We start from the raw sequence: 25705 nt of genomic DNA on the forward strand, positions 1-25705 counted from the left end.
ATGTTATTCACTGTTATGGACTAGTCGTATTGAAATTAAACGCTAAGATCAAAGTCTCATAGTCTCCAGCGTTAATTTAAAGCGGGATTTTAGGATGGGTAACTACTTACCAGGTAGTTATGACGCTGTTGGACTCCAGGATGAGAGTTTAGAGGAGCGTTCCAAGAACAGTTGGATATGGAATTGAAGGATGGATTAATGTTGGATGTCTTAGGGACCAAATTAATAAAGCAGCAAGAAATATTAGCGAAAAGGTTTTTAGCTTGGTAGAGAGAGTTTCTGTATGACACTTTTATCAGAGGTATCCCTTACGAGAATTGGGGAGATGTGAAAATGAAGACTATGGATAAAATTGCTGAGGATCTTGAAGATGCATGCGTCTGGTATAATAGTAAGAAACTGTATTTATATGCTAAGCAACTGAGAGGGAGGTAGTCAGTCAGGACTAGTCCCAGCTAAAGATAGGGATGGTGCCTCAAGAGTGTTAAGTTAAGATGGGCGGAACATTTAGAGAATTCGCTAATTCATAATTAAGTTCAAGGACTTGATATAAGAAATAATGAGAAAATAATTATGATTTAAAAGTAAAGGAATTTTTTCGCAAAGAATGAGATATTGAACTGGAAGAATTGAGAAATAATGAGGATAATGGCATTGATTTTGTGGTGTTCTCAAAATGTGGTGGTTTGTGAATATAGCTGAACAGAATGAAGTACAGTGAATATGGTAACGAAGTTAGATGAATATTTTTAAAATGGTACACATGATTTTTGACGCGTATCAATATATCAATTGTTAAGTTGTGATCAAACTTATTGTAGTAATCATAGAGGTAAAGGTTTGATTCTGGTAGGAACCGAATTGCTTATCACAAACATACTTATTACGCTTTAGGTAATTAATTTTTAAAAAACTAAGTTTTTTCAAGGGAAGTAAAGAGCGAAGTTGAAACTTAAAACGGACAATAATTATTATTTCACAGCTAATCTAATATATATCAATAAACTAGTGCAAATAAACCAACTAATTATGTTTCTAGAATTATAGAAAACTAGTGCGAAAAGTCTAGCGAGAGAAACCTTTCCCACCTGACGCCGATTCAGGAATGTTAGGCTAACTATTATTTCGAGCATGCAAGCACTGATATGTATCCATTTTTTGTTTTAACTTCACTGAAAACCAAGATAGCTTGACTTTGTTAGTCAAGCAAAATTGTATGTTAAAATTTAGTGATTCCATGTGTGATGAGAGGCTACTGGGCCTCATAATTTATTCTTTTGTTCTCTGTAGGCTACTTAAGGACTTGTCTTCTCCTAATTTTTGTAAAAGCACTTTTGTGCTTTCAGTAAATCTCTTGTTTCTGAGAATTCTGCAGATACAGGGAAATGCCATTAGTAAGGTTATTTAAACCAGTTATGAAGATCTCAGGCTCGTAACCTTTGATGGGTAAGACTAAACTTATTGAAACTTATATATTTAAGCCAGCATAAAACCCCAATTCTTCTGACATATCTATTGGTATCGAAATTCCGTTTTTTAGAGTTTTGGTTACTATTGAGCCGGGTTGCTCCTTACTTACAGTTTATTACCACGAACAGTTTGAATAACACTTCTGCTGTTAAGATAGGAAATAATATTAGCTGCTGGTTTCGTATTGGATCAGGAGTTAAGCAGAGTTCTGTTCTATCCCCCTTTATATGGACCATTTTATCGTAAGAAGCACAGGAAAGGCACTGGGAGACTGCAGAATCAAATGGGCAGGAAAAACTATTCTGGAGTTAGATTTAAGCATCCTAGATGGAAGTGTGAGCAAAATGAATGAATTATTTAGAGGTTTCATGAGTTCAGGGTGCCGAAGTAGGTTCGAAAATAAATGAAAAGGTAACGCTGGGTAACGGAAATATTGAATAGGTGGACAACCTCACTTACCTTGGTAGTATTATTAGTAAAGACGGTGGGAGCATTGAAGATGTCAAAAGTAGAATAGCCAAGGCTCAGGGTGTTTTTTCATAGTTAAAAAAGTTTGGAAGAATAGGAAGATATGTCTGCAAACCTAGGCCTCAGGTGGCTTGGTGCTGCGGTGAGTTGTTAGTAATAGCAGTAATAATAAGAATTGCAGTGGTTTTTTCACGCTTCTCTGTGGAGCCTTTCATGCTAGCATAAGTTAAGACTTTACGTCATGTTATGTGATCTTACAGAACAAATTGTGTCTGTAAAGTAAGTAGTGTTAAGTAGACTTAACCTCTGCATTGAACCTCTGAAATGAAATTTCTGCATGAGCAATTAATAAATTGTGAAAACAAATTAGCAAACATTCCTATATAAAGTCTTTCACGTTGATCAGAGCTTTAATCTCCATTTTACGATTTTTATCTCTGGATAATTTATTTGTGATTATTGTGATGATTTTTGATGGTCACGATGGTTTTATGAATTTTCACGTAAACCTTGTATAAAAGGACTTGTTTAAGCATGAAAGGTTATATCTAACGTGACATAACTTAGCCATTGCCAATGGTGTCAATCCACGATAATTTATGGAAGTTGGGCAAAAAGCATTTGTCAAAATCTATGGGGAATAAATTTGTGTGTGTGTTTTTGTTCCCTATAAAAATACCGAAAAGGCATTGCTCGATGAAAATACATCCCAAAAGGAGATTTTTCAAAATCTAGGGGAGGCAAAAAATCTAGGAGGGAACACAGGACCCCTTTTTTCCTCCATTTGACGCCAGTGTCACTGAGGATACCGAATTTATCTACTCGGACAACGAAGATACTTAGCATATCCATTTCTTTTTTTTCTTTCTTCCAAACTTTTTAAAAGATTTGGAGTTCCTTTCCGACCTTCCAGTCTATACCAGTAGATATGTCATAACTTCGTGGAAGAAACAAATAGGTTATAAAACTATGGGACAGAACAATGTAACTGTATTTTTATTCCGTTAAAAAAAAAATTTGTCCAATATAACTTTCAACTGTGACACAATATTGTGTCACAATAAGGTCTTGTGGAAGATATCAATCTTTCTGTGAAGTGAGGGTTTATAGAAAAACAAAATGTTATGTTTGAAAAAAGAAGATCCGCCCGATAAAAGTAGATTATGGTCTAATTGTTATTGCGTCAAAATACGTTGATGTAGGTGAAAGCACTTAGCTTATGTCACTGATGACATATGAGATATCGTACACCTCGTGTCGGTAAGCAGTGTTTTAACGCCACCACTGTTTTCGACACCGTATGTTTTCGGTCTCCTTTTAATTCAGATAGGTCAGAACAGACTTAGATATCGACATAGACATAGACGTAAGAACAGACATAGAAATAGACACAGACGAAAGCATAGACATAGACATAAATATAGACATACACATAGATATAGAAGAAGACATAGACATAGAAATAGACATAGACTAACCTGTCTGTTCTGACCCAACTAATCCTCTTGATGAAGCAAGATTTCCTGGGTGGCGGAAAACATAAGTGGTGGAAAACCGCGGTGGCATTAAAACACCCAATTCCCTCGTGTCTGGTGCATCTTTCCAGTACGGTAAACAAGGGATGGGATATTTGTGTATGTAGGATTCTCTATTGTTTTGCTCGTTATTTGCACTTGACAGTCGTGAAACGGCTCGACCACAGTTATTCTTTTGCTCCGCGTTCAATATAGCTTATTGGGTACTTATTGGGAACTTATTGCATCTTTCCAGTACAGTAAACAAGGGATGGGATATTCGTGTGTGTAGGATTCTCTATTGTTTTGCTCGTTATTTGCACTTGATAGTCGTGACACGGCTCGGCCACAGTTATTCTTTAGCTCCGCGTTCAATATAGCTTGTAATTATTAATAATATTATTATTATTATATAATTATATTACTGCTTTTATTATATTATATTATTATGATTATATTATATATATATATATATATATATATATATATATATATATATATATATATATATATATATATATATATATATATATATATATATATATATATATATATATATATATATACCTATTATTAATATAGCTTATTAACAGAACGCGCTCAAGAATTCTAGATCTGAAAAAACGGTTTCATATCCACAAAGACTAGTGAAAGGTGACAGAATGCATTGAACTTACGTAATTTGGGCTATATATTTGCATATTGGGGGGGGGGGGGGTAGGGGTAAAGTATTTGGACAGCGTTAAGCTAGAAAACAGTTCTTACTTCATAATATGTAGAATAATTGTAGCTAACACATTTTTTATGCTGACCCGCTATACCCCCTAATGTCCAAACATATGTCCCGAATTATAAAAGTCCAATGCATTCTGTCAGCCGTCACTTGTCTTTTTAGCCATAAAACCAGCTTTCTTAGATCTAAAATTCTTGAGTGTGTTCTGAATAATTAACAAGTACCGCTTATTGTAATTAATTGCAATTACTTCGTCGGTAAAGCGAAAATTGGAACAAATCATTAAAGTCTAGTGGTCGAACTTTCCCTTCTTATACGCTTATGGTGTTCCTATTGTAACAAAAATCGTAGTTCAAATGGAGAAAAAAGTTGAGCCAAAAATCTTGCAGATTCATAGCACCTTTTAATAAAAGTTCTAAAAGGAACGATTTTAATTTATCCTGACAGACAAATACAGCTAGAATTGTGGTAGCAGTGTTTTTTTTAAGGTGTATGTTTATTTATGTGTTTGTGCTGTTGCATTGGTGATTTCTTTTTTCGTATAGACATAAACTAAACTAACCTGTCTATTCTGAACTAACCAATCCTCTTGATGACGCAAGATTTTTTGGGTGGCGGAAAATCGCGGTGGTGTTAAAACATCCACACCAGAATTGTGACGCACGATAAGCAAATAATCAATTTGACAGGTTTTAATAAACGCTATTGGACTTGGACATAATTTAATAATTACATTTGCCTGGTGAAGGCCAAAAACTACAAAATTAATTCCAAAGAGCTTATTTAACGCAGGGTTGGTGTTTGGCTTTTTTTCTCTAATGCTAGATAAAGTCATTTAAGGAAATGTCTTCATTCACATGAGTTTTTTCGTAGTATCAATAAAGGAAGTAGATGTTTCCTTTTTTTAATTCTCAGTGGATACTAATAAAATTTATTCCTCTTCTCCTGCTTGTATTATTATTCTGCTGTTTAAATTGTTCACTTTTTCGTCAGATCTTATAATTACATTTTAATATGTTATTTTATCTATGCCTTCTTTTCATACGTCATTTCTATTTGACCCAAATACCCAGTTCAAGTTGTGGGAGTCGCCCTAAGATAAATCAATGCTCATTTCACCTTAAATTTTCAAGTAAGTCTTACATTGAAACTCTTCCTCCAGTAAGCCATTTCTTTCTTGCTTCAACTCTCAGGCTATTCTGCACATTGCGATGTTAATTATCCCATTTCTTGGCATAGAAATAGATTTTTCCCGCTGAATGTATTAATTTTAAGTTAAAAAGGAATCTTGATCAATTAATATCAGCTATCCAGAAGTTTTTTCGGTTGCTCCTTTTTTCATTGATAAATCAGTTGAATCAACAGATTTTTTTTTTACCTACAACGAACCACCGAAGATAGATACCATCACAAACAGTCGTGTATTTGCACTGGACTTCTTTTTTACGGTTCTGATTTGAGGAATCTCTTACCCTTTTTTACGGTATGCTTTTTGCCCCCTATGTGAAAAATTACATTTGGTAATCAATTGTGTAATTTGTTCTTCTCAGATGCTTAGGCGGTATGGGGGAGTTTCGACCCTCGACCACTGAAATTTTACAACTACCCATAAATTGCTTATACTCCTCATATAAATCACCAATTTCTCGTTATTTTGAATGTAGTCCCCTCCCCCTGATAGTATTCCGGTGTATGCTTGTGTTCCTGGTTGTTTTTTCAACTTTTATTTTTTGAATTCGAGCGAACAAAAAGAAAAAAAAATGCAAATTATATAAAACATATAGGAAAATGGGGTAGAAATCTTGAGTTTTGTCGGCTAAATATTGGATTTTAAACCTTTTTGTGGGAGGTCAGACGGAGTTAATTGAATTCATTTAATTGTTTGTGTGTGATGTTGTTTTACAACATTCATGGATAGGAAATCGTTTATTTACTGTTCGTCGCTGCTTCTTTTTTTTTCATACAGACTGAGCTGAACCTAAGAATGAAAAGGAGACGGTAACAATAATCCCCCTAATAATAATTGTTAAACACGGGTATTACTCTTCCGGGGAATCAAACACTTTTAAAAATTACAAAATCAATCGTAGTAATCATAATCAGGTAATCGTAGTAGAGAGACTTAATCATTAGTATTGGTAATATTAATTGCCATAATACCGATAATTACTAGTTTAGTAATATTTATAGAAATACTAATAATTGTTCGATTCTTTTAGTTAAAATTAACTCGTGACTTAACATAATAGATTGGTTGGATTTAGTATGAAATTAAATCAGTACCATAATTGATTGGCACTCGTAAGCTTGACTTAACAAGATGGGAGGGTATAAAGAAAAGGTGACTTTTAGAGGAGGGACAGAGGGCGCACTTGCTTAGGGCGCAGAAATTTCAGGGGTGCAAAATTTCAAATATATAATCTAAAGGTTATAAAATTTTGAAATTTTACTAATAAAGTGGAGGGCGTAGTTAATAAATGAAAATAATTAATAAATTTTTAACTAATTAATAAAATAAAAATAAATTAAGAATTAATTAAATTAACGTATATTAAGGAATAAATTATTTTGTTAATAAATATATGTAAATTTCGTTAAAATTTGGCCTGAAAGTATTGTGAGAGATAGGGATTTACTAATCAAGATTTTGCCCGGGCGCAAGGGTGGCCAGAACCGCCACTGGGATAAAGTAAGAGGGAAGTCCCGTATGTTTCAATTCTGTTAATCCTTATGTGTCACGAAAGATACTGGTAATTAATCATGTATATAATTGAAACTATTGTTTAAATGGCGCAGCCCAGAGCCCTGTTCCCATGGAAACTGGGAGGTCCGATGTCTCAGTATTAGCATGTCTTTTATTGCATTGTGGTGCACCGCTACTCCCTTCGCAGCTTTTTTCTCTCATCATAGCCGAGTGGTTGGCCCGCTGGACTTTCAATCTTTTGTCCGTAAGAGCAGGGGTTCGAGTTCTGGTGTCCCTGATTATTTCGTTTGAAAGAGGGGTCAGCGGTATGACTTAAGCTCAGCCAGAGTCGGCCCAGCTATAAATGAGTACCTGCAGAAATTTTTGGGGGGAGGGAAAACGAGGGATGTATCGGGTGATTTCCCCTGAACATCGCATAGCACTCTCGACCGAAGGCAGAGAGTCAGTAAGTTATGAGATAAGCAGTCAATAGTTCCGAAGTAATTTTTTATTAAATTTCCTAGTGTGGGATCTTTGATCGTCCTTGTGGCGTAGTTTCCCCAAAGTTTTGTGGCAAGATAAAACGCTTATTTATTTGAATTTATTTCTAGATTATCCACAACATTTTGGTGACGTCATGGAAATCAGCCGTCGCTTTGTTCTTTCTTTCCATATCAACATGCTGGTCATTTTGGATAGCACCTAACGGGTCTTATAAGTATGTTCACTATAGTTTCTTGTTCCTCTATGAGATCCGCCACGCCCTGTTCTGTAGACCTGTTATGTGGACTTAGCTGTCACTTTTTTCATTAAAATTATTCAATCATTTGAATTTGATAACACCGAAATTGAATGCACAAGATTTTATTTGCACATTCGTCAAGTACAAGATAACCGAATGTACATTTTCAATATTGTGCTTCGCGTCAATTGTACTGTCATTTCAATTCACTATTTCAGGACTGCTACACTGGCATCCTACATTAAGAATATTAGACACTTAATGCAAACTATAATAGGTTCTGAAAAATGAACGTTGTGCCAAAACTTTTTTTAAATTTGATTGTGTCAGCCGAGCACGTTTTTGGCAATACTGAAAGAACAGTATAAATCATGAGATTTCTAATGGGCTGGGCCCTCGCAGCCCTTTGGTACGGGACTGGGAGGTTACCGGGGGCATATCATTGTCCCTTGTTACATACCTCTTGTGTAGCTACAGTATGGGGATGAATTAATAAAACGGTATTTCAATGATATAGACAATTAGGCGCTTTGAATTGCACAGACTAATTGCTTTTACTGGATTTATTCACTACTTAGTATAGTCGAACATAAATTGCACATATTTTGACGGAATTTTTGGAGGTATCACGTAGTATTAGCTAGTTTCCACTTCAACTAAGTGTCTTTGTTAAGTTTGAGGCAGTAAATTTGAGCATTTTTCTGTTGAATATCAAGCACAGAAGATTTACGATCCGCAAATAAGATTCCGGGTTAATTAAAAACTATCAAATAATACTTTTCGAGAAGGATTGATGGGAAAACTAAGATAAGCCAATAAAGCATTGCCAAATATTTATTTTCCAGTTGTCTCTTAAAATTGACTAAAATCAATGTTTCATGTTTTTGTAGCTATAATACGCTTGTGAATTATAATTTCTTCGTTTTTTTTACTAAAGTCAGCGAAACACGATAAACTATTAATTAATTTGGGACAAAGCGGAAGATCATATCAATGTGTGTTAAAACCTTATGGCTTTGTGACTTTGTCGCTGAAAAATAGTCACTAGCGTTAAATAATGTAAATCAGGCATATGTGACGAGGGCTATTGTCCCCCTCCCTCACGATGCAAGATTGTTACTATTTTTACCATGATTTCAGTTTTGATATATTTAGTGTCCGTGTGATTTCTATTATAATTCACCTGTTTTATGCATTTATTCAAATATGACCCCCTCTCCCATAAATTCCCATGTGCGTAATTGGTGAATTTCCAATAGAAATAAACATTGTTTCAAATAAACATAAAGAGCAGCATTAAAGTTTAAGTTGAAAATCGATTATTTTATAATGAGGCGGGCTACACTCCTCCCTTCCTTAGCCTCCCTGTATCTCACACTAAAATCTTACTTTCTATTTTTGTACTTGGAGAATGAATGCACTAACTCGAGCAATGGTGTATAAATTCAATTTGTATCATGGCGTTTCAAGACTGAGAGACTCATTTAATTGTATTTGCCTTAAACAATATAACTCAAGCAACTTGATAGATAATTGTTTAATAAAACACTTGCAATTACAAAATGGTTTCGCTTTTGCATTTAAAAGGGCTTTCAGGAACGGACTAGTCGAACTTAGCACAAAAAGTGACAGGATGAGAGGGTGACAGCCCTTTTCAAATATAGGATAATTTATGTTTCATAGAGACAAAAAAAATCTCTTTATAATATTCATATTCATCGGGTATATTTACTATAAAAATTCAGTTTCTTGGGGTTCGACTTGCACAGGTAACACTACTGTTAATGGTTCTCTACTTACTGGAAATGAGGAATAGAAGATTTTGAATTGTTAGCACACAGTTTTCAACACATAACATTTTAAATATGACATTCAAATTGAAAAAAAATTGTAATAGCTAAACAACCTACAAGGAGATGTGGCCCCAACTTATGTTTGAGTATTATTACCAAAATTATTATCTGCTACCAGTTTTATATATACATGGGAGGTCCAAAAGAAAAGTTGCTAACAGAGGAACAGCTTTTTAATTTCCGTCCCAATTTTACGCATGGAATTTTTAAGGGTAATTGTCCTGGATAAATTTTCACCGGGGTTGAATTGTATAGAGGATATTTGCGTGGGAAGGATACGTCTCCGTGGTGGTAGGGCCCTGTTTCCTGGAATTATTTAGAAACGATCAGAAATTACATATAAAAAAACAAGTTTTCTCAACTTAAAGTAAAGAGCAAGATTAAAACTTAAAACGAACAAAAATTATTAATTATATGAGGGGGGTTGCCTCCCCTCAACATCTCCCTCTTTACGCTAAAGTTTGAATTTTGTCCCAATTCTTTAAGAACTCCTCCTGAAACACAAGGGCTGTTTAATTAGGACATTAACCTTTTTAAAATTACTAAAAACATTAGCATAAAGAGTGAAGTGTTGAGGAGGAGACAATCCCCTTCGTAGGCTTGATAATTTCTGTTCGTTTTAAGTTTTAATCTCGCTCTTTATTTTAAGTTGAAAAAAATTGTTTTATTTTTTATTTACTTACTCCAAGAATTCTAGGTAAAGGCTTAACAAAACTTCGTCATTTTCAAAGAATAAGTGTCTAAAATTTCTATTTCACGCTGCAAGTGGCTTTCTTGTAAGTGGCTTTCTTACGCCGTAAGTGGCTTTCTTACTTTCTAAGTGTCCCTTACAACTGTCTAAACTGTCTAATAGCCTTCAAAAACTGTCAAAAAGCCACAGAGATCTGTCAAAATGCCACAGAGAGATCAAAAAGCCACTTCAAAAACTGTCAAAAAGCCACAGAGATCTTGTCTTCGTGTTTCATAGAACGTACATCTAGATCGACGTTATTGCTATGTCCATTGAAAAAAACATATGTAATGTTTTGCATATGTGTAACATATGTAAAAAAAATGAAGAGCTGCAATTAGACAGCAGCCTATTATGTAGGGTAATTTATGTCCGTTTTAAGCAATATTGTCACTTTTATGTTTATTTTAGCATCCGTAAGTGATATATAATGGCAGGTAAATAGCAATTCCTCAACTGAAACAATTTGTTTTTTCTGAAAAGTTGTAAAATGATTTAAAGAGTTAAGCCTGCCCAAAATCATGTGTCTTTTTAAGGGCTTGTTTTGTGGCATTTCCCAAGTATCTTAAAACATCAAATAACTACCCTTTTACTTGAAATAAATTGCGGCAGCTGTCCTAGAGACAAATGAAAAATACCACGCAAAAATAATTTTCGTTTTCCAGGAACTGTTGTCTAGATCAAAGTTATTTCCACGTCTTTTGAAAAAAGGCTCGACACGTGTCGGAATGAATTTGTAAGATCGTCAGTTCTTTTATCTATTAAATAAAAAAACTAGTTTATTTAACTGAAAGTAAGGAGCGACATTAAAACTTAAAACGAACAGAAATTACTCCGTATATGAAATGGGTTGTCCCCTCCTCAACGCCTCACTCTTACGCTAAAGTTTTTAATTGTTTTAAAAATTAGAATTGTGGCAAATAGTCAAACTTTAGCGTAAAGAGCGGGTGTTGAGGAGGAAAAGCCCCTTTCATGTAAGAGAGTAATTTCTGTTCGTTTTAAGTTTTAATGTCGCTCCTTACTTTCATTTCAAAAAACTTGTTTTTTTTTATTTAATTTCTGAAAGTTTTTGAATTAATGCATGTCTGATTTTGGCTCTCCGTACATAAATATATTAAAATGAAATTTGCATACTAATTCGTTTTTTGGCTAAATGGCTTTCTCTTAATTTTGATCAGACGATTTTGAGAAGTAAGGGGTGGAGAAGGAGGCGTAGTTGCCCTCCAATTTTTCGGTTACTTAAAAATAAAAAGGCAACTAGAACTTTTAATTTTTAACGAACGTTTTTATTAGTAAAAAATATACGTAACTTAAGAATTAACTTACGTAATAAACTTTTATATTCTTATATTTTTATTATGTATATGAGGGGGTTTGTCCCCTCGTTAATACATCGCTCTTTATACTAAATCTTAAGTTTTGTCCCAATTCTTTAAGAATGACTCCTGAATCAGAAAGGCCGTAAAATAAATAGTTGAAATTACTAAAAATACTTTAGCATAAAGAGCGATGTATTTATCTCCTCCTAAATATCTCGCTCTTTATGCTAAAGTATTTTTAGAACCCCTCATATGCTTAATATTCTCTGTTCGTTTTAAGTTTTAATGCTACTCCTTACTTTCAATTGAAAAAACTTTTTCATGTTTATTTTTTCATTGTTTTTTTTTGTAGTAATGCTAAAAAATCCTGCGCCCTTTCCATTGAATTTCTCTTCCCCCATGACATATTCCTCCAAGGAAAGATTCTCCCACATAGCCCCCTCCCCTCAACCCAACCCCCCAAACCGAAAGAATCCCCCTGAAAACGTCTGTACACTTCCCAATAACCATTACTGTATGTAAGCACTGGTCAAAGTTTGTAACTTGCAGCCCCTCCCCCAGGGACTGTGGGGGAGTAAGTCATCCCCAAAGACATAGTTATCATGGTTTTCGACTATGTGGAACAAAATGGCTATCTCAAAATTTTGATCCGTTGACTTTGGGGGAAAAATGAGCGTGGGAGGGGAACTTCTAATTCACGGAGCATCCGTGATCTGTCTTCTGCCAAAAAATACGAATATCCACATTTTTATAGATAGGAGGTTGAAACTTCTTCAGAGGGGTTCTCTGATATGCTGAATGCTTCGACTACGCTGAATAAAATGCCTATCTCAGAATTTTGATCCGTTGACTTTGTGAAAATAATTAGCGTGGTAGGGGGCCTAGGTGCCCTCCAATTTTTTTGGCCACTTAAAAATGACACTAGAATTTTTCATTTCCGTTAGAATGAGCCCTCTCGCAACATTCTAGGACAACTGGGTCGATACGATCACCCCTGGGAAAAAGAAAAAAATAAAAAAAACAAACAAACAAATAAACACGCATCCGTGATCTGTCTTCTAGCAAAAAATACGAATATCCACATTTTTATAGATAGGAGCTTGAAACTTCTTCAGAGGGGTTCTCTGATATGCTGAATGCGATGGTGTAATTTTCGTTATGATTCTATGACTTTTAGGGGGTGTTTCCTCCTATTTTCAAAAATAAGGCAAATTTCCTCAGGCTCGTAACTTTTGATGGGTAAGACTAAACTTGATGAAACTTATATATTTAAAATCAGCATTAAAAAGCGATTTTTTTTATGTAACTTTTGGTATCAAAATTTCATTTTTTAGAGTTTCGGTTACTATTGAGCCGGGTCGCTCCTTACTACAGTTCGTTACCATGAACTGTTTGATTTTACGATAAAGAACAGAAGGCAGTCAACAGAGACAGTGATTTTACGACAGCAGAAACTTCTAGCAAAAAGAAGGTTTATGTTCCTTTTGATGTGTACGGTTTTATAGCAGGTCTAGAGCTGTAACTTGCACCAAAAATAGGATATTTATATCAGCCGAATTCACTAGTTATTTTATCTGGTCATTCGTCAAGTCATAATTTATTTATAATTTTTCTTGGATAACGGTCTAGACTTGCTTAAAAATAGGAAATTTTTCCTTGTTCAAAAATTTTGAACTTAATTTTCAATCTAAAAAAAAAATTGAAATCATAGTTCAAAAACAGTCATAGGTTTATGAAGCTGAATCTATGTAATTGAATGATAGAATTATCGCCTCACGTTGAACATCAAAACCGTTAGACTGCGGGAAAATAATACACAGAGCTTAAACAGGGAACATTAAGTTTTTTGTTTTTTTTGCTCTAAAATTAAGAAAATGCGAAATACGTCCTCTCGTCTTGGGTGCAAAGATATAATGGGAAAATATTTAGCCGTTGAGTGTCCCCTCTTCTTTTAACATCGGCTTTAGTTTAATCTTAATGGCGTTGAGCATGTTTTTACTCATTACTACTTTTTTTTGGCACTGGATCTAGGATCAGGTCAGGATCTAGGATTTATAGTCGAAAATCGATCAAGCGGATAGTTTCACTTATTTGGTTAGTGTTATTAGTAAAGATGGCTTTGTGTAAAAATAAATAATTTGTGGCACAAAGTGCCAGAAAAAGACCCTTGTCTGTGGTATGATCTTTTTTCATGCTCGCAGTAATAGCTGCAATCTAGTAAAGAAGTATACTAAAAAAAAGTCATCGTCTGCTGATGATTGACCACTAGCCTTGGTAGTCACTGTAGTATTCGTGTCGTTATCAGCTGATGATTTATGCAAATAAACACGGAGATCACTGCCGCATTTACGTCATACTTTACAGTCGTTTTTAAAGATTGGGGGGTTCAAACCTCCTGTTTAGGGTTTCAGACCGTGAAAAATCTGTAGGATCTCTTAGAATTTGCATTCCCTGGCATTTTGTCCCTGTTTTGGCATAAATTGTTGTTCTGAAGCACAAAATGACAGAAAATGATACTTTACTATGATTTATCACGATTTAAGAAACTGCCATTGGTAGTTTTTAACTATGAAAAATCGATTGGATATTTCAGTATATATTATCTAGTATTTGACCTTCCTTGCGCAAAAATTGATGTTTGGTGGCACAAAATGACGGAAAGTGCCACTTTACTGTTTGTGCGATCTCTTTTCTTATATAAAAATTCAATTCAATTTTCTTTTAATAGACCCTTCCCAACATTCCACGACCACTGGTTTGATATGATTGGTTGGGGGCTGCAATTTTCCCATATGTGGTTCTCAGCCACGGTGCACCATTGTTACACTTTTATTTACTATAACTGTTTGTTTTTTGGAATGGGGTCAAGCTCTTTAAATTCATATAAATTTTTATCTTAGAGATTGATCAAAATAATAGATAACATTGCTGAATCAGCTTCAAATGACAACTTTTCCAACTAGACAGTTTTTTTTTTTCTAAAACGTGTTTTTCAACTTTTGGTTACGGTGAGCTGTGGTTCGCTCTTTACTCGGTTGCACCTATTGCTGCAACTATGATAAGACCATTTGAATGACAGGTCGTGCACTTCTCTTTCTCACGGATTACTGCGTAAATACTACATCAGTTGATATCTCCTAACATGGAAGCAGAAGAAGTAGCTCCTCAAAAATTCGTGAAAAAAGTATGTGTCTTGTAGTGTGTCGAATAAAAGCATGTTGTCACTGCTCTGTAAATTGATGTAGTGACATAGAAATATGTAAGATCTAGACAACTAAATAAAGACTTTTCAAAGGATAAATATTAATGTAAGCCTAATTTGGAATTGTGTCCTAGGCATGGCTTTAAGTTACTTTTGGTTAAATAATGTGTCGCCCTTTTAAATTACGAAAAAAAGTACTTATGACTCATTAAGGGTTATCTACTCTTTTACGAAGTTGCTTGTCATAAAATGCGGTACTTATGTCTTATAGCCATCACACTCAAGTTCTGTCGATAAGTAACGTTTGGTTAATGTTAAGGAAATAAAACAAAATTTGCTGAAAATATAATGCTTTATCAACAAAATTATGGAAACTACAACGAATTATGGAAGGACGGCCGGCCAGACTGCATTATCTACATATATAAAAATAAGTTGTCTGTGTGTTATGTTACACTTTGTCTGTTACGCCAGATTATATCTTCTATCTATATAAAAATAAGTTGTATGTATTTTTGTGTTGAGGGTTTAAATGTAAAAACTGGGAATTGCATAAATATTTCGAAATATTTTGACAATAGATTAATGTAATATGAAAACCTTAAAAAAGATACTTAAAATTTGAGGTTTATTATAAATTGTTGAGCTTTATCAAGCTTGGCACGTGGAGATTTCTCTAACTGTCAATCTTAGAATGAACATTAACAAATTGAAAAACATTGAAAAAGATAGAATGTTACTAAATCCTACAACAGAAGAAACAGTCGAGGAAGCTGCTCAAAGAGTTAATGCCAAAAGGCTTGCGGCTAAAGAACGCAAAACCGCGCAATTAGATGAAGATCAACCTGGACAGCGAGAGTCAAAACGTATCAAAACTGAAAATGATAGCGATGATGATTGGGTTTGGGATTTTGACTTGGATAAGGTCATTAATGCCTATCAGATTTTAGTAAAAAAACAAAGGTTCGGCGATATGTTTTACGTCTGAAAAATAAAGAAGAAAAGAAAACTGAAACTAAAAATGTAAAAACTGGGAATTGTCAAAATATTTTGACAATAGATTAAAGTAATTCGAAAACCTTAAAACAGATACTTAAAAATTGAGGTTTATTATAAATTGTTGAGCTTTAGCATGCTTGGCACATGAAGATTTTTCCAACTGTCAATGTTAGAATGAACATTGACCGACAGAATTTGCGATTACTATATGTCACTTGGTTAATACCAAGTGCCATAAAAAGGTAATAAACTAAAAAAATTAAAACTAAAAAAGAAACTATATCTATATCTATATATATAAAAATAAGTTGTATATCTGTAGACTGACGTCATGTTTGTGTGTCGACTGATGTCATGTTTGTCGACTGACGTCATGTTTGTCGACTGACGAAACTACAGACCGGGACACCGGGACACAAATGACGACCGGGAAACAGGGAATATAAATGACGAACGTGACACTCAAAGAGAAATTACAGACTGGGACACCGGGACACAAATAACGACCGGGACACAGGGAATATAAATGACGACCGGGACACAGGGACACAACTACAACGGGGATGCCGGGGGCACAGGGGGGATATATAAATGACGACCGGGACACAGGGAATGTTCGATTAGCAATCACCATCAACAAAGCTCAAGGACAATCATTAGAATAATGAGATATATATCTAAATACGGATTGTTTTCCCCATGGACAATTATATGTTGCATGTTCAAGAGTCGGTAAACCTGACAATCTATCTATATGCACAGACAATGGGACAGCGAAGAATGTTGTATATTCGCAAGTTTTACGTAGTTAAAAACATATATATATATATATATATATATATATATATATATATATATATATATATATATATATATATATATATATATATATATATATATATATATATATATATATATATATATATATATATATATATATATATATATATGTATCTATCTATATTCACAGGTGGTACACAGGGACACAACTACAGTGGCGCTTAACTAATATGGCGTGAAAAAAACTAAAAAAAGAAACTGCCATGTCACTGCCTTTGTTGACGTATTTACATATGTATTTGATTGCCTTTACGGAGTTACAGCATTCAACGTTTATGTGTGCATTAGATGTTTTTGATAATAATGGGGAATATGGAACAACCCACTGGTTATCTACTTCGATGGTGGTACCGTTACGCTTCTTTATTATTGCTGTTTTACCGCCATCTTCAGTAGATCTTCTTCTATATTGTGGGTAACCATCATTGCCAGTAATTGTGTTGGATACTAAAAGTCGAGGATATTGCTTTGTGCACCTTCCTTTGGCCCTGCATGGTGAATTTTCGTTCAGTGCACCACAAGGTCCATGTATCATATTTTTTACAATAAATATCATGTAACCCCTTATCGACATTTTCATCAGATATTCAGCGGAAATCACATCATCAATTTCGTTCGAAGTAATTTTTTTATGTAGCCAGATTAGTATAGGTGCGTGTGGCAAACCTCGTTTTTGCCATTCCACTGAGTACATCCAGCAACGCACTGACCCAAACACTTCAAAATTTACTATGTAGTTTATCATTGATTTCAACTTTTGCCAGAAGACACGGGCCGTAATGTCATGTGTATGAACCGCCGATTGTCCTTGAAGTAAAAGCTGCAGTATCTCGTCCCAAGATTGATTACATGTAAATGTAATAAATAAATCTGGACGACCATAGAGACGAACATACGCAATAGCATCTTGAGCATATTAATGCATATGACGGGGACTGCCAGCATATGACGAAGGTAAAATTGTTAATCTTCCAACGTTTGTGGTATTACCGTCATTTATAACTGCATCTCGCAAATGAATGTATTGTTCAGAGCAGAGCTTGGTCTGATTCAGGCGGATATATAACAAACGTTCTGATTCAATTTTAGCATATATATCAACGACAAATTGGTGAAACAATTGACGGCATTTTAAAATATAATTTTCTTCATCCTGCCGAATCAGTAGTCTATAGGAATAATGATGCATTGCACTGCATTTCATATTCATTTCTTTGTTAGTGGCTGGATTCATCAATTTAATATTAAAGTGATAGCCGTCGGCTCCATCCCAAAAAATGATAGGATATTGTAGGGCATCGTAGCATCGATGAGTTTCAGCAATTCTTAACAACTGAGCGTTTCGCTTATGAAGAATAATATCTCGAGGTAAAAACTGATCACCGACCATAACGATTGCCACTTCGTCGATAGTTGGAGCATTGTATCTACGCATATGTCTACGCACATTACATAAGCAGTAATGAAGCTGTTTGGCGAATTCTTTCATTTCCGATACATGAACGTAGTCCAGCTGTTGTTCACTTAGCGGTACATTTACAGAATGATCAACGTGTTTATTTCTCGGAAACCAACGTGCAACAAAGAGCCCTGAATCCACCGGATACAAAGTTAACCGGTTTCTTTTCGCTTTGCAAAAATGATTCTTTTGCAAAAAAACTGCTGTATACTGAAGTGCCTTCGTATTACACGTGGAATACTAAAAATAAAGTATTTGAACCTCGAAAACAGGGTAAGTCAGTCGACGGCCAACCTACCATCTTCAAAGATACCACGATAGGAAGACTCTACACCGTTCACCCCAATCAACATGAATGCTTCTTTCTACGCCTGCTTTTGGTGAATGTACCCGGTCCGACATCCTTTGAGTATTTGAGAACTGTTAACGGTACTATACATGACACTTACCGTAGTGCATACCAAGCTCTGAATTTTTTGGAGAATGACCAACACTGGGATAACTGCATCAATGACGCGTGCGAAACGTCAACTCCAAGTCAAATTCGTGCATTGTTTGGCATCATTTTAACAACTTGCTCTCCATCAGCTCCTACAGCGTTATGGGAAAATATAAGTCAAAAATGTCCGAAGATATACTCCATCGAAAACAGTTAGAGACGTCAGATATGACTTTTGATTTTACATCAGAAATTTATAACTACACTTTAGTTATTATAGAAGATTTGTGCGTACGTATGGCAAACAAACCTCTTCAGGATTTGGGAATGCCTTCACCTAACCGTATCGCTGCTGTTTCGACATGTGTAGAATTGGATCGTGAACAAAGTTACAGTACGAGTGATCTATTGTCGTATGTACAAAATAACATTTCCAAGTTAACGTCGGAACAAAAAGACATTTATGATATGATAATGCATTGTGTCGATAACAACGTTGGAGAAATTTTCTTTTTGGATGCGCCAGGAGGTACTGGTAAATCGTTTGTGATAAAACTGATTCTGGCATCAATTCGATCAAAAAATGATATAGCGTTGGCAATTGCGTCGTCCGGAATAGCCGCAACATTGCTGCCTGGTGGAAGAACTGCTCATTCCGCTTTGAAATTGCCTCTGAATTTGCATTCTACAGAAACTCCCATGTGCAATATTTCCAAATCATCTGGGATGGGTAAAGTATTGCAGCAATGCAAACTTATTATTTGGGATGAGTGCACAATGGCACACAAAAAATCGCTCGAGGCTCTGGATCAATGCTTGAAAGATTTGCGAGGGAAGTCAAAACCCTTTGGCAGCACATTAATATTGCTTGCGGGAGATTTCAGGCAAACATTACCTATAATACCTACATCAACTCCTGCAGACGAATTGAATGCTTGCCTGAAATTTCTAATTAATGGGCACACGTAAAAACATTAAAATTAACTACAAATATGCGTGTCCGATTGCAAAACGATGACTCTGGTCAAACATTTTCAGATCAATTGCTGGCAATTGGAAACGGAAAGCTCCCAGTAGACTCAATTTCAGGACGTATACAACTACCTGCTGATTTCTGTAATTTCGTGACGTCCAAAAATGAATTGATTGAAATAGTATTTCCGAATATTCTAAACAATTATAAAAATAATAAATGGCTAAGTGAAAGAGCGATTCTTGCACCCAAAAATATAGACGTCCACGAAATCAACAATATTGTTTTGACCAAGATTCGAGACCAGGCAGTCCTTTACAAGTCAGTCGACACAGTTTTGGAACCAAATGAAGCGGTTAATTATCCATCTGAATTTTTAAATTCCGTGGATCTTTCAGGGTTTCCACCACACCTGCTACAACTAAAAATAGGCGTACCAATAATACTTTTAAGAAATATCAACCCACCAAAGCTTTACAATGGCACGCGACTTGCCGTAAAAAAAACAATGGAAAACCTAATAGAGGCCACAATCTTGACAGGGCCTTTTGAGGGTGAGGCTGTTCTTATTCCTCGCATTCCCATGATTCCAACGGATCTGCCTTTTCAATTTAAAAGATTGCAATTCCCAATTCGATTAGCATTTGCAATCACCATTAACAAAGCTCAAGGTCAATCATTAGAAAAATGTAGTATAGATCTTAATACTGATTGTTTTTCCCATGGACAATTGTACGTTGCATGTTCGAGGGTCGGTAAACCTGACAATCTATTTATATGCAGCGACAATTGGACAGCGAAGAATGTTGTATATTCGCAAGTTTTACGCAGTTAATTTGTATTGTATCTATCTATCTATCTATCTATATAAAAACGAGTTGTGTGTATGCATGTTTGTTGACAATCTATTTATATGCAGCGACAATTGGACAGCGAAGAATGTTGTATATTCGCAAGTTTTACGCAGTTAATTTGTATTGTATCTATCTATCTATCTATATATATAAAAACGAGTTGTGTGTATGCATGTTTGTTTGTTTGTAAAAAGAGCTTTTGCATATGACGTCATTATTAGTACATAAGGCTTTGTATATGCACAGACAATGGGAAAGCCAAGAATGTTGTATATTCGCAAGTTTTACGTAGTTTGAAACACATATATAAATCTATCTATATTCACAGGTGGGACACAGGGACACAACTACAATGGCGCGTAACTAATATGGCGCGTAACGACTTACGTGCGCGGGGGTGCTTGGGGGGCGCGAAGCGCCCCACCAGCTAGGTGTTGGGGTGGCGCGAAGCGCCATCCCAACAGCTAGTATCTATATAAAAATAAGGTGTCTGTGTGTTATTTCTGTTACACTTTGTCTGTTACGCCAGATTATATCTTCTAAATATATAAAAGAAAACAAACTAAAATGTAAAAACTGGGAATTGCATAAATATTTTGAAATATTTTGACAATAGATTAAAGTAATTTGAAAACCTTAAAGCAGATACTAAAAATTTTAGGTTTATTATAAATTGTTGAGCATTAGCAAGCTTGGCACGTGAAGAGGAATTTTTAGTATAGATCTTAAAATGACAGAAGAAACAGCCGAGGAATCTGCTCAAAGGGTTAATGCCAAAAGGCTTGCGGCTAAAGAACACAAAACCGCGCAGTTAGATGAAAATCCACCTGGACAGCGAGAGTCAAAATCTATCAAAACTGAAAATGATAGCGATGATGTTTGGGTTTGGGATTTTGACTTGGATTAGGTCATCAATGCCTACCAGATTTTAGTTAAAAAAAACAAAGGTTCGGCGATATGTATTTACGTCTGAACAATAAAGAAGAAAAAGAAAACTGAAAAAGAAAAATGGTAAAGCTTAAAAGAAACTAAAAAGAAAAAACTAAAAAAAAACTAAAAAAAAAATAAATAAAACAGAAAAAACCTAAAAAGAAAAAAGTAAAAAAATAAAAAAAACTAACAAGAAAAAAAAACTAAAAAGCTAAAAACCAAAAAAAAGAAAAAACTAAAAAAACTGGGAATTGCACAAATATTTCAATATATTTTGACAATAGATTAAAGTAATTCGTCAACCTTAAAACAGATACCCAAAACTTTGAGGTTTATTATAAATTGTTGGAGCTTTAGCATGCTTGGCACGTAAAGATTTTTCCAAGTGTCAATGTTAGAATGAACATTGACAAATTGAAGAAAACAAATCAATAAAAAGAAGAAACTAAAAAAAGAAAAACTAAAAAAGAAAAAACTAAGAAAAGAAAAAACAAAAAAAGAAAAAACTAAAAAAGAAAAAAAAAACTAAAGAAGAAACTGCATCTATATATATAAAAATAAGTTGTATATATGCATGTTTGTTTGTTTGTGGGTTTGCATTTGACGTCATTATAAGTATATAAGGCTTCGTATATGACGTCATTATAAGATGACACTACAGACCGGGACACCGGGACACAAATGACGACCGGGACACAGGGAATATAAATGACGACCGGGACACTCAAAGAGAAATTACAGACCGGGACACAAATGACGACCGGGACAGAGGGAATATAAATGACGACCGGGACACTCAAAGAGAGATTACAGACTGGGATACCGGGACATAAAAGACGACCGGGAGACAGGGAATATAAATGACGGCCAGGACACAGGGACACAATTACAACGGGGACGCCGGGGGCACAGGGGGATATATAAATGACGACTGGGACACAGGGAATGTTCGACTTGCAATCACCATCAACAAAGCTCAAGTGCAATCGTTAGAAAAATGAGGTATAGATCAGAATACGGATTATTTTCCCATGGATAATTATTATGTTGCATGTTCGAGAGTTGGTAAACCTAACAATCTATTTAGGGACAGCAAAGAATGTTGTATATTCGCAAGTTTTACGTAGTTAATATATATATATATATATACTAGCTGTTGGGGTGGCGCTTCGCGCAACCCCAACACCTAGTTGGTGGGGCGCTTCGCGCCCCCCAAGCCCCCCCGCGCGCGTAAGTCGTTACGCGCCATATTAGTTACGCGCCATTGTAGCTGTGTCCCTGTGTCCCACCTGTGAATAGAGGTAGATATAAATATATATTTTTAACTACGTAAAACATGCGAATATACAACATTCTTCGCTGTCCCATTGTCTGTGCATATAAATAGCATTTATATTCCCTGTGTCCCGGTCGTCATTTGTGTCCTGGTGTCCCAGTTTGTAATTTCTCTTTGAGTGTCCCGGTCGTCATTTATATTCCCTGTGTCCCAGTGTCCCGGTCGTCATTTGTGTCCCGGTGTCCCGGTCTGTAATTTCTATTCAAACAATCCCTGTGTCTCAGTCGTCAATTATATATCCCGCCTGTGCCCCCGGCGTCCCCGTTGTAGTTGTGTCCCTGCGTCCCGGTCGTCATTTATATTCCCGGTCGTGATTTGTGTCCGGGTGTCCCAGTCTGTAATTTTTCTTTGAGGTTCCCGGTCGTCATTTATATTCCCTCTGTGTCGGTCGTCATTTGTGTCCCGGTCTGTAATTTATCTTTGAGTGTTTTTTCTTTTTGTTTTTTTTACTTTTTTACATTTTTTCAGTTTTTTTTTTCTTCTTTATTTTTCAGCGTCACTATGAAGTGCATATCGCCGAACCTTTGTTTTTTAACTTAAATCTGGTAGGCATTGGTGACCTTATCCAAGTCAAAATCCCAAACCCAATCATGATCGCTATCATTTTCAGTTTTGATATGTTTTGACTCTCGCTTTCCAGGTGGATTTTCATCTAACTGCGCGGTTTTGCGTTCTTTAGCCGCAAGCCTCTTTTCTTGTTGTTCTTGTGATTCCTCGGCACGCTTTCTTTTCTTACTTTCTCTATCAGCAGCAAGTTTTTTGGCATAGACTCTTTGAGCAGCTTCCTCGGCTGTTGCCATTGTAGGTTCTTCAGTCATGTTACAATTAAACATTTTTCCGTGAACGCATGTCTTAAATACCATTAATGACGTCACCTTTCTAAAAAAATGACGACAACTAACTTCATGACGTCAGTCGACACAGAAACATGACGTCACCTGACAGACACACAGACATACAACTTATTTTTATATATATAGATATATATATTTTCTTTTTAGTTTTTTGTAGTTTTTACCTTTTTTAGTTTTTTTCTTCTTTTGTATTAATGCTAAAGCCAAGGTTCAAACCTGGAGCCTCTCGGACCTAGAACCTGAAACATAACGCTTTACCAACTCAGCTACTTCGGCTTGAATACATTCGTTTTGAGCAGCTTCCTCGGGTGTTGCCATTGTAGGTTCTTCAGTCATTTTACAATTAGAAATTTCTCTTTCAACGGTCTTCTTACAATTAAAAATTTGTCTTTGAACGATATTCTTAAATACCTGTGTCCTGGTCGTCATTTATATTCCCTGTGTCCCGGTCATCATTTGTGTCCCGGTATCCCAGTCTGTAATTTCTCTTTGAGTGTCCCGGTCGTTATTTTTATTCCCTCTGTCCCGGTCGTCATTTGTGTCCCGGTCTGTAATTTCTCTTTGAGTGTTTCTTCTTTTTAGTATTTTTTAGTTTTTTACATTTTTTCTTTTTTCAGTTTTCTTTTTCTTCTTTATTTTTCAGCTTCATTATGAAATACATATCGCCGAACCTTTGTTTTTTTAACTAAAATCTGGTAGGCATTGATGACCTTATCCAAGTCAAAATCCCAAACCCAATCATCATCGCTATCATTTTCAGTTTTGATATGTTTTGACTCTCGCTGTCCAGGTGGATCTTCATCTAACTGCGTGGTTTTGCGTTCTTTAGCCTCAAGCCTGTTTCGTTGCTGTTCTTTTGATTTCTCGGCACGCTTTCTTTTCTGACTTTCTCTATCAGCAGCAAGTTTTTTGGCATAGACTCTTTGAGCATCTTCATCGGTTTTTGCCATGGTAAGTTCATCATTCATTTTAAACTTAAACATTAATAGATTTCTACGTGTACATATATGTCTTAAATATCCTTAATGACGTCACAATGGCGCGTAACTAATATGGCGCGTAACGACTTACGCGTGCGGGGGGTTTGGGGGGGCGCGAAGCGCCCCCACCAACTAGGCGTTGGGGTGGCGTGAAGCGCCACCCCAACAGCTAGTATCTATATATATATATATATATATATATATATATATATATATATATATATATATATATATATATATATATATATATATATATATATATATATATATATATATAATGAGTTGTTTACTTGTTTGTTGACTGACGTCATGCATGTTTGTCGAATGACGTCATGTTTGTCGACTGACTTCATTATGAGAATTAAGCATTATTCCGTCATGAAGTTGTTTGTCGACTGACGTCATGTTTATTGACTGACGAAATTACAGACCGGGACACAAATGACGACCGGGACACAGGGGATATAAATGACGACCGGGACACTCAAAGAGAAATTACAGACTGGGACACCGGGACACAAATAATGACCGGGACACAGGGAATATAAATAACGACCGGGACACAGGGACACAACTAAAACGGAGACGCCGGGGGGCACAGGGGGGATATATAAATGACGACCGGGACACAGGGAATGTTCGATTAGCCATCACCATCAACAAAGCTCAAGGGCAATCATTAGAATAATGAGGTATAGATCTGAATACGGATTGTTTTTCCCATGGACAATTATATGTTGCATGTTCAAGAGTCGGTAAACCTGACAATCTATTTATATGTACAGACAATGGGACAGCGAAGAATGTTGTATATTTGCAAGATATAAGTATATAAGGCTTTGTATATGACGTCATTATAAGATGACGCTACAGACCGGGACACCGGGACACAGGGAATATAAGTGACGACCGGGACACTCAAAGAGAAATTACAGACCGGGACACCGGGACACAGGGAATATAAATGGACACAGGGAATATAAATGACGACCGGGACACTCAAAGAGAAATTACAGACCGGGACACAAATGACGACCGGGACACCGGGACACAGGGAATATAAATGACGACCAGGAAACTCAAAGAGAAATTACAGACTGGGATACCGGGACACAAATGACGACAGGAAATGTCGTCATTTGGGATACCGGGACAAATGGGACACAGGAAATATAAATGACGACCGGGACACAACTACAACAGGGACGCCGGGGGGCACAGGGGGGTTATATAAATGACGACGGGGACACAGGGAATGTTCGATTAGCAATCATCATCAACAAAGCTCAAGGGCAATCATTAGAATAATGAGGTATAGATCTGAATA

The 25705-nt window shown here is 35.7% G+C and overlaps 1 protein-coding gene across 2 annotated transcripts in view; it reads left to right on the plus strand.

Annotated features, from left to right (window-relative positions):
* Nucleotides 1-25705, plus strand: part of LOC136026977 (protein-serine O-palmitoleoyltransferase porcupine-like) — a 252823-nt gene that overhangs the window by 173303 nt on the left and 53815 nt on the right. For both annotated transcript variants that reach the window (XM_065703851.1, XM_065703860.1), the window contains one exon: nt 7480-7586. In XM_065703851.1, the coding sequence (XP_065559923.1) occupies nt 7480-7586 (107 nt within the window). The remainder of the gene's footprint in view (nt 1-7479; nt 7587-25705) is intronic.

The sequence above is a fragment of the Artemia franciscana genome, chromosome 1, assembly GCF_032884065.1.
Source record: "Artemia franciscana chromosome 1, ASM3288406v1, whole genome shotgun sequence".
Lineage (NCBI taxonomy): Eukaryota > Metazoa > Arthropoda > Branchiopoda > Anostraca > Artemiidae > Artemia > Artemia franciscana.